The sequence below is a fragment of the Callospermophilus lateralis genome, chromosome 9 (genome assembly GCF_048772815.1).
Source record: "Callospermophilus lateralis isolate mCalLat2 chromosome 9, mCalLat2.hap1, whole genome shotgun sequence".
NCBI classification, from domain to species: Eukaryota; Metazoa; Chordata; class Mammalia; order Rodentia; family Sciuridae; genus Callospermophilus; species Callospermophilus lateralis.
Genome location: NC_135313.1, coordinates 65,233,738 through 65,244,313, shown reverse-complemented (window position 1 = coordinate 65,244,313; position 10,576 = coordinate 65,233,738). Strand labels below are relative to the sequence as shown.

The following is a 10,576-nucleotide window of genomic DNA, read 5'->3' as shown; positions in this document are numbered from 1 at the left end:
TGGAACTCTTTAGGGCTTTCTTAGCAGGAGTCATGTGATGACAACTCAACTCTTGCTACTGTATTTAAACTACTGTGAAGCTATTTTTTATATACATGGTATGGATTTTGGATTTTTTTCCCTTATTTCACCTATGGAATTGTAAAAACAAATTGTGTATATATTAATTCTTCTTGTCGTATTTTTTCCTCATTTGGCAATAATCAATGTACAACTATGTATGGTCAATCTGAATGAAATACAGATGAAAGGTAGGGAATATAATTTGGTTGCTACTTGATATAAGGAAGTCATTCAGATGGTCCAATTTTTCTTGTTGCTTTTTTTTTTTTTTTTTTAAACGAGAACTCTAGATAGGGCAGAGGGGTTGAAGGGGAAGGGAGGGGGCATGGGGTCATTAATGATGGTGGAATGTGATGATCAATATTATTCAAAGTACAGGTATGAAAACACGAACACACACAACCAGAGATATGAAAAATTGTGCTCTATATGTGTAATAAGAATTGTAATGCATTCCGCTGTCATATATAAATTAAAAAAAAAAAAAAAAAAAAAAGAGAGAACGATTCCTTTTTTCCCCACAGAAGTCAAGGAGTCCTGCTTGTTCACTGCAATAGCTCATCGGTGAGTTTTCCTGACTTTGATATTAATTGCAGGGACTATCAGTATAATTGTGATAAATTATAGTACAGACTATAATGAAAATGAAAGCAATGTTGCACTGGTTTTTTAAAGATCATCATCAATATGAAAATGTGAAATTCTCATTAAAATGTATAGAAGTCTTCAGTAAAAATTCAGGGCATCTCTGGTGGACACAGCTGTGCCTTCCAGACCTCCCCTAAGAAGGAAGCTTGTGGTGCCCCAGCTATCAGCAGAGGCTAATCTCCTGCTCTCACTTCCTGTCCAGTGCTCAGCTGCAGAGAGCTGCCTAGCCCAAGGGCTCTTCCTTCCCCAGGTGTCCATTTGCATTCCCATTGATGGAGGCAGCAGTACTAAAACTTTGGCTATTTACTCTGAACTGGGAGAGCTCTGATGGGTCCTATGTGCTCCAGATTCTCCGTGAACTCCAAGGAGGCTTCGCCAGCTTGCACTGCAGTTCTATTTTTCGTTTCCAATCCTGTTTCTCTCTCCCTCTCACTAGTTATGATTCCTGGTCAATACCCTGCAGGACAAACCCCATTTCAGCATCTACTTCCAAAGGACCCAGTCAATAAGAACTTCCAACATGTCTCTGAGGAGAGAGAGAATGCCTCTTGTGTAGCTCTGATTCTTACTGCAGCTTCTTACATGCAGTTCAGCTTCTCATTGTATCTTCCTGCCAGCACTGCAAATTCAAGAGTTCCAAATTTGATGCACAAATAGTCTTTAAGGCTTATGTTTCAGAACAATGCATGTGTGTGTTCTGTTTTTATAATAATGTGACCATCATAGTCCCACAACATCAAAAATTGGGAGGTGATTTTGCTTCCTCACACACCTGGGTCTGCACATCAGATCTATTATTCAAGCTTCTTAACAGTGGGAGCATTTTACTCCAGGGATCCACTTTTCCCTAAACAAGGGATGCTACTAAAGTTGTAATAGCTTCTGTTTGTTCTCCAGATAGTCATTCTTTTTAATTGTTTAGCTTCCCACTCGCTTCGATTCTATATACTTTAAAGACATTTTTTTCCCTGTCCTGAAGGACACATACACAAAATCCAACTCATAATCACCTACATATTTTGGAGCACAATATCTTGGCTCACATGTAAGTAAAAAGAGTAATGCTTTGATGAGATTGCAGCAAACACTAAAGGCTTCACTTTTCTTTCCCCAATTAGCATCAGTGTACTGAGGTCAGTAGAATGAAGCATTTGTTCTAGTTTACAGTAAAATATATTCAGTTTTCTTTATCTTTTACATTGCACTGAAGAGTAAAGAAACACAAGTCTTGATAAATGCCAAAATGATAATTTTATCATATAAATAGAGACAAATGTGAATATTATTAAGTGGTTTAGAAGTCTATGAAAACATGCATATTTTTAAAGCTGTCAACTCATTGAAAGAAGCTGATGTTTAAAATGGAAGGTTGTGTTGTCAGTTGAAAATGAGAATCTGTGATGTTTGTGAGGGAGACATTGTCAGGAAAGCAGTAGAACATCTCCTGCCCATGGGTACAGTCCTGAGGATTTGTGATAGCCATGATGAATCCAAAAATCATGACCACAGCACCAATGGGAAGCATGACACAGGACACAATCTTATCTGAGTGCGTCCTTGGTTCTTCTGACAGTTTCAGATAACATGCTGAGGGGATGATAAAAATCAGAGGAGCTGCACAGAGCACACCCTGTGAGTTGAAAACAAGAAACAAGATAACGTTACTAGATGGAAACATTCTTTGGACAATTTTTAAAAACATTTTCAAAATGTATTTTTCATTGCACCTGTTGAATCAAGCAAAGGAAAGAAAAATAATTCCAAGAAAGACACAGAAATAGGTTTTTCCTTTTCCAAAGGAATATTTACAAATGAAAAAGATAATATATAATAGTACATCAGACTTAAGACCAGGTGATCAGAAAATAATATAGAAAATGAAACATAAATAGACCAACTTCTAGCAAACTGCAGTCTCCCTTTATTTCAGTCACGTCCTGTATCCTTATATTATTCATTTATGGTATCCACTATGTCTTTCAAACCTGAGTGGTCTGTTTGTCATTTGTGTACAAATGGGGACTTTGAAAACTTGTATGGGCATATTGTCTTCCTCTAAATCTGTGCTTGTATGAAAGTAGTGCCTGTCTGTGTTGAGAAAGGAAAACTATAACCACAGGGCATTTAACATGGAAGAACATTTCTAAATCCTCTTTCAAGCAAAATGAAACGCATTAATTTCCCTAGAAAATTGACAGCAGAACTAAATGACTATAACTTGCCCCTACATTAGCTATAGATAAATTTAACCTAAAGCATAATGTCAGATTGAAAATAATGGGTAACAGAGTTATAGAAATACCAACTTATAACAGGGTATGGTGGTGCATGCCTGTAATAACAATAGCTTGGGAGGCTGAGGCAGGAGGATTGAGAGTACAAAGCTAGCCTCAGCAAAAGAGGTACACTAAGACCCTGTCTTTAAATAAAATACAAAATAGGGCTGGGGATGTGGCTCAATGGTCCAGTGCCCCTGAGTTCCATCCCTGGTAACCCCATCTCCAAAATACCAAGTCATTGACTTCAAAGGAAAGGAGACTTCTCTCTGAATAGTCCTAAACCTCATTAGACACTTTGCAAATGATGTAAATTTTGAAATTCAATTCATTTTTGGTAATATATTTGTTCTAATTATTCTGTTTTAATGACATCATATATTAATTAGAACATAAAATTAATAAAATATATTAAAATATGGTGAATTTTATTCTCAACCCACAAAATAAAAGTTATCATTTAAAATATGTGGGGTTTTTTTGTGTGTATATTTTAGATTTATCCATCAAAAAGTGTCATGAATACATATGGATAGTGAAATAATTATCATAGTAATGCAAAGTTCATGACTTTTATTTTACATAATCACTTTTTTGCATATGTGAAAAGAACAGCTAAAATATACTTAACAAGCATCCCATATACCATACAATTTTATTAACTGTAGTTCTTATGTTCTACATTAGATCTCTAGACTTGTTCACCCTATCTGCTACTTTGTGTCCTTTAAGCTTTATCTCATTTCCTCCCTACTCTCTGTCCCTGGGTAATCACAATTTTATTCTCTGTATATGAATATTTGACCTTTTTAAAAATTTTCATATATAAATGAGATCATGTAATATTTTTCTTTCTGTGTCTGGCTTGCTCACTTAGCCTAATATCCATTAATGTCATGGCAAATGGCAGGATTTCCTTCTTTTAAAAGGCAGAATGACTTTCCATTGTGTATATATTCCACATTTTCCTTATCCATTTATCCCCTGATGGGCATTTAGGTTGTTTCATATCATGGCTGTTGTGAATAATGCTACAATTGACATGGGAGTATAGAAGTACAGATATCTTTATGAGATGGTGATTTTACTTCCTTTGGCTATAAACCCAGAATAGAAATTGCTGGCTCAAATGGTAGTTCTGTTTTAAATTTCTTTAGGAACCTCCATAATGTTTTTGATAGTAACTGTACCAATCTGCATTCTAACCAACAACATACCAGGACTCCCCTTTCTTCACAGCCTTGCCAATATTTATTGGTAGAATGCCAGATTGAAAATAATGGGTAGTAGAGTTATAAAAGTACCAAGTTATTAGCCAGGTTCAGTGATGCACACCTGTAATCCCAGCAGCTCAGGAGGCTGAGGCGGGAGGATCTAGAGTTCAAAGCCAGCCTCAGCAAAAAAGAAGTACTAAAAAACTTTATTTTATTTTATAATATTCATTCTAGTAGCTCTGGGGTGATATTGCACAGTGATTTTAATTTGTATTTTCCTGAAGATTAGTAATATTGAATACCTTTTATTATTGGTCATTTTTATATCTTTGGAGAAAGATATATTTAGGCCATCTGTCCATTATTTAATATTTCTGTTATTTTTAGATTTTCTGCTATAGAGTTGTAAGAATTCTTTAAAATTTTTGTATATCAACCCCTTATTATAATACTTTTTCCCCTAGTCCCTAGGTTGCTTTTTCATTTTGTTGACTGTTTCCATTGCTGTGTAGAGGTTTTTAGTTTTCTGTAGTTCTATTTATATGTTGTTTTTTTTTTTTTTTTTTTTTTTTTTTTTTTGTCATTGTAGCCTGAGTTTTTGCTATGATATCTAAAAGTAATTGACAAAACCAATGTCAAAGAGCTTTATCCCATGTTCTTTTAGGAATTGTATGGCTTCAGATCTTACAGTTGTCTTTTAAACCTGTCCAGTTGACTTTTGTATTTGATAAGGGTCCAATTTCATTCTTTTGAATGTGGAAATCTATTTTCCCAGAACTATTTATTCAGGAATTATTCTTTCCCCATCATGATGACCTTGTCAAATACTGATTTAACTATATGCTTGGATTCTGTTCTGCTCAATTAATATGTTTCTATTTTTATCCCAGTGCCATACTATAGCTTTGCAATATCTTTTAAAATCAGGAAATGTCATTCCTCTAACTTTGTTTTCCTTCTTAGTATTGCTTTAGTTTATTTGGGCTTTTTCTGTTGCTCCATATAGGTTTTAGATTTTTTTCCTATTTCTATGCATGACTCCATTTGTATTTTGATAGAGGTTGTATTGAATCTATACATTGCTTTGGAATATACACATTTTCACAATACTAATTTTTCCAATTCATCATCACAGAGTATCCTTCTGTTTATTTGAACCTCCTTAAATTCCTTTCAACAGTATTTTATCTCCTTGGTTAAATTTACTCTAAATTGTTATTTGTGTAAAGAAATGTTCCTGATTTTTGTATGTTGACTTTGGATTCTTCAGCTTCACCAAATTCATTTATTATTTCTAGAATTTTTTGGAAACCTGGCACAATTGCACAATTGTGTCACTGCAATTATAGTTTTACTTCCTCCATCCTGATTCAGATGTCTTCTATGTCTTTTTCTTTTCTGATTGCTCTTTCTAGTATTTCCATTAGTACACTGAATAGAAGTGCTGAAAGTAGGTATCTCTCATTGTACTGGATCTTAGTGGAAACACTTTTAGTTATTTCCCATTGATTATGATCTTAACTGGGAGTTTTTCATAACTGTTCTTTATTACATGGAGAAACTTTCTTTCTATATTTAAACTGTTAAAAGTTTTTGTCACAAAAGGCTGCTGAAGACTTTGTCAAATGCTTTTACTCTGACAATAGAGATGATCATGTGGTTATTAGCTTTCATTTTGTTAATGTGAAATATAACATGTTATTATCTTAAAGATAAAAAAGTGTTAAAAATACATAATCAATAACTAAAAATGCAATATTGATTCATAATTAAATACAAGATTTCTTTAAAATGTTTTTCTATATTTTAAAAGGTCATTGTGTAAATTTTAAGTATATATAAGCATAATATAATGAAACTCTATGTATCTATAACCTATGTTTTATGAGCTCTTTGGAAAACTATATTCACAGATTTTTCCCAGATTCAACCAAAGAAAACTGAATTTGAAGTTGGATGATGAAGAATAACAAATTATATTTTTTTAAAAAAACTTTACCTATTTTCTCAATGTCACCACTTAATCAAATTACTGTGTGTTGCACATTAAGTACCACTTATATTATTATAGGTGAAATATTATTACTATGATTTCAATAATACACCTCTTTTTGTTTTTTACAAAACCAAAAAAGAAATCTAAATTATCAATTACATGTTTCACATTATCAAATCAGACTAGTTAGGGAGTATCTAAAGGTCTGTGGAAGACTAGTAGTGACCACACTGCATGGAAAATATTTCACCAGTAAGAGAAACACAAGAATGAGGAATGAATAAGAGAAAACAATATCACATTCCAATTTAAAATATGTAGACAAAGTACTTTTGCAATTTATAGTGCCTGAATACAAAAGAATACCCATAAAGGTACATAATAAGCAAAAGATTAGCTGTCATATGGCTAGAATTAAAGAAATGCTAGGCAAGAACTCTACCACCAAGCTTCCTCCCCAGCCTCACAGTGCTTTTCTAAGTTATAGAAAATATTATAGAACTCAATCTGTGCTTATACTCTATGATTTCTTTGAAGGAAGAATTTCTGAAACAAAGTAATTCAAATCCGTGTATATACTGGTTTGTATATGTAGTCTCTTCTCATTGGAGGAACAGATCTGGAGCTGCAGAGTCTGAAGGTGTCATCAGGATGACAACTGCTGTCAGCTGCTATGGAAAGGCTGCTGTCAGCCCTTGAAATCTTTCAAACCTAACTCCCTGGGCAGGGCAAAGCAAGGGGTGTTCTGTTTATGTTGTAATTCATGAGAGGTGAGAAAGTAACAATTACAGAGAAAATTACATTGATGACGTTTGTACTGGAAAGAGCCCAGTTGATTATCATGTCTTGAATACCGGTTACTTTCTGGTAACTTGAAAGTTCAGTTTTGCTAGAGGTTGTTGCTGGAATTCAAGATCATCAGTAAAATGATAGTGCATTTCTATCTGCTCTATTTCCCATAAATTAGTCCAACTTATTTCCTTCCTTTAGTGTAGACCTGTTTGAGGATACATTACTGGCTTTGGAATGATTTTTAAAATTGCTTGACAGTTTGTAAAATCAGAACTACTTATTAAAGAGAGAGTAAAACATGGTTTTATTTATAAAGACAGAACAGTGCTATCCACTGGTAATAGTACAACTGATACCAGGACATTTTACCATTTGCAACAAGGAAAGAACAGAAAGTGTTGAAGAATTTTACCAACTATATGGATGGGAAAAGTGTCTGAATTCTCTTTTCTGAACAAAAACCTCTCAAATTGTGCAGGGAAGGTTAAAAAAAAAAAAAAGAAGAAGACTTATTAATCTTTTAAATTTCTATTTTTAACCAGTTCAGACACATGAAATTTATTTCTATACCTTAAAAAACAAAAACTGTCTTTAGCTCAGGATCTGTCAACTTGAACTATGTCTTGCTCACTCTGATGATTGTGTTTCTGTATCTAGGTTCTCACTGGTATTTGGCTTGCTTTATTACTTCCTTGCAAGCTTCACACAATGCCTGTTGAACTGGTTCCTCTGGCCACAGGCACCAGCTGTTTCACTTTTTTTTTTTCCTCTCTGTGCTGCTGCAAGTAGGAACCCATAGGGCCCAATTACTGTACATGCCTCTTTTCTATAATAGCAATGTCAGTGCCCAAATGCTGGATTCTTATTACCAAGAATGAGATTTACATTCATTTTATTTGCTTTTAAAATTAATCCTTTAAAAGTGAGGGTACATTTGCTTTGGAAAAATATTTCATTGTCTACTGCCATGAAAATGATGAATTAAACATAAAACTCTAAATGAGGTTTTAATTTTATTGAATAAGTAATATAACCCCAAATAATTTATCCTTTGATGTTCAATTTTACTAAATAACATTTCCCTAATTTCGAAAGTTTTCTTATTCTAATATGTATCACATCTATGAAGGTCATTGTTCTACTTAGTGATAATTGAGAAGCCATAATAGAAAAGAATTCCTAAAGTACTACAATTATTAATGAAGATGACAAGGACCTGGGTTCAATCTCCAACAGCCCCCACCCCAAATTATAAATTAAAATGAAAGCTATTAACTATAACTTAAGATTAAAAAGTCTTAGTTTTATTTTAATCCATTTCCTGATATTTTAAACCATTATTAAGGTCAATTCATATGTATTATGAATCACTCTGAACCTTATTTGCAAATGAACTCAATGCATAGATTTTTAATTATAAAATGGGTAAAAAAAAACAGAATTATTTGACATAATTTAATGCCTGACATGTAGAAAATTTCAGATGAATGCAATGATTAAATGTATGGGCTACAGAGGATCCAAATACCTGTGTTCAAATCTTGATTCTTCTACTTAGCTAGTATGGCCTCAGATTGATTATTAATCACTGGGCCTCAATTTCTGCATCTGTAAAGTTAACATGGATCAAGGAAGATAATGCATGCGAAGTACTTAGCCCAGCATATGCACATGTTAGCTGATATTATCCCTATGCAGTAGAACACAGTGTGCTTTAGTTAACTCCTCACATGTTGCATGTTTCAGCATGTATTAGTTACTGACAGAAATGATGCTAAATTTGGCTTGATTACTCATCGTCAGTGTCCACACAAAAGGGAGGTGAGGAAATAGCAGAAGATGTTATTGTGCATACCAAAAACTTTTATTGATGGACAAAACACATATTTTCAGATGTTCTATAGAGAATGGAGATTTTAGATTTTACTAACTTCCGCAAAATGCTTTTAAAACAGGTGTCATTGTCTTGGGTTATTAGGTTATAGCCAATAATATAACACTTTCCTATAATTGTTTTGTGTGTATCTCTCTATATAGGTTAAAAAAATCTAATAATCTAGAATTATGTTTTAAATTTTATAAAGTAGTCTTCCACAGAAGCTCAGGTTTTGACTTTTTAATATTTACAAGGCATTCTCTGACTATAATAACCAGGACCTATCTTAATCACAAATGTTTTTAATATAAGTACAATAGTGAATATTTAGTGTTAATGTGCTAAGGATTTGGTTGCACATGTGTCATGAAAATTAGCAATTAAGTCTAGGTAAAGCAATGGTTAAATTTACAAAAATATGTCATTTCCCCAAAATGAGCCATATGTATGTGCTTGGCTAACTAGAGACAAACAAAACATTTTTTAGTTTACCAAGATGTGGTTGCCTGTTTAGGCAACTGATAGATATATTTTTCCCAATAACAAAATTCTACAACATTAAAAAACAAAACTTGTGAATTCAAATGAGACGTTTCATAAAACAAGAGAAAACAGGGTGAGGGATCATGTTGGTCGTATCTACAGCATAGTTGAAAGATCACTACTACTATTAACACTAACACTTTTTGTCACACTTTATTTCCTGGTACTACAGTAAACAATGTCATATGTGGGAACATGGAAATAAGTCCTGATCTTTGGTCTCAAGGGGCAATCACCCATGCAGGAATTTGAATACACTGTTTTTATCCTTATTCCAAGTATCGTGGAAAATGAAGAAGGTGGCTACACATTGTCTTCAAAGAGCTTACAATTTGGTAGGGAAAACAAATTTACAGATGGTTCAAATAGCACATGATATGAGATAATATACAAATGAAGTTACTTCATTAAAGTTACTGCATCAAGGTTGCTACATGAAATAATCTTGAGTGGACCTACTAGCTCTGTCCTATACAAAATTAGGAAGCAGGTTAAAGTTGCCTTTGGCATTTGTCCACCTCCTGGTTGGTTGGTTGGTTGGTTCTCAAGATGGGGTCTCACCATGTTGCCCAGGCTATCCTTGAGTTCCTGGGCTTAGGCAGTACTCCTCGCTCAGCTTACCAAATAACTGGGACTTCAGGCACACCTCACTGTGTGCTGCTGGGCTTTGTTTTTCACCACCAGTGAAAGGGCAATTTCCTAGTGCCCTGAGGTTTTGAAAAGCTGCATATTCTCCACTTTCCATTTACTCTGTTCCCAGAAAATTCCCAGAAGTGTGTTCTCGACAGAATCTCCTATGGTCTTTTCTGGGAACTTCAAATCATAATGGCATCTGGAGGGAATAGTGTCTTGGGCACTAACAATAATACTTTCTCCAAGCCCTAACTCTTAACGTAATGTGTGAATGATAACTTTGGATCCTACCTATAAAAGTCTGCCCTCCCATGGTGCATAACCTAATAAATCCTAAACGGTATGATTTCATTTAGAAATCTGTGCTGTTTATGCTTAGAAATTAGAACCAAGGAGTCATGCATAATGTGCCCTTCTATCCCTCTGTCCTTCTAATTAAACCTGTCACCAAATTATGACATATTTTCCTCAAAAATGTCTTTAGATATCCTATCTACTTCCCTATCATCTTCATCACATACATAGCAGTTGAACT

General features: G+C 34.0%; 1 protein-coding gene across 2 annotated transcripts in view; it reads right to left on the bottom strand.

The window, feature by feature from the left end:
* Window positions 1–2,047: 2,047 nt before the first annotated feature.
* The window catches only part of Slc38a11 (solute carrier family 38 member 11), a 49,184-nt gene continuing 40,655 nt past the window's right edge, over window positions 2,048–10,576 (bottom strand). For both annotated transcript variants that reach the window (XM_076866458.2, XM_076866459.2), the window contains one exon: window positions 2,048–2,341. In XM_076866458.2, coding sequence (XP_076722573.2) covers window positions 2,048–2,341 — 294 coding nt within the window. The remainder of the gene's footprint in view (window positions 2,342–10,576) is intronic.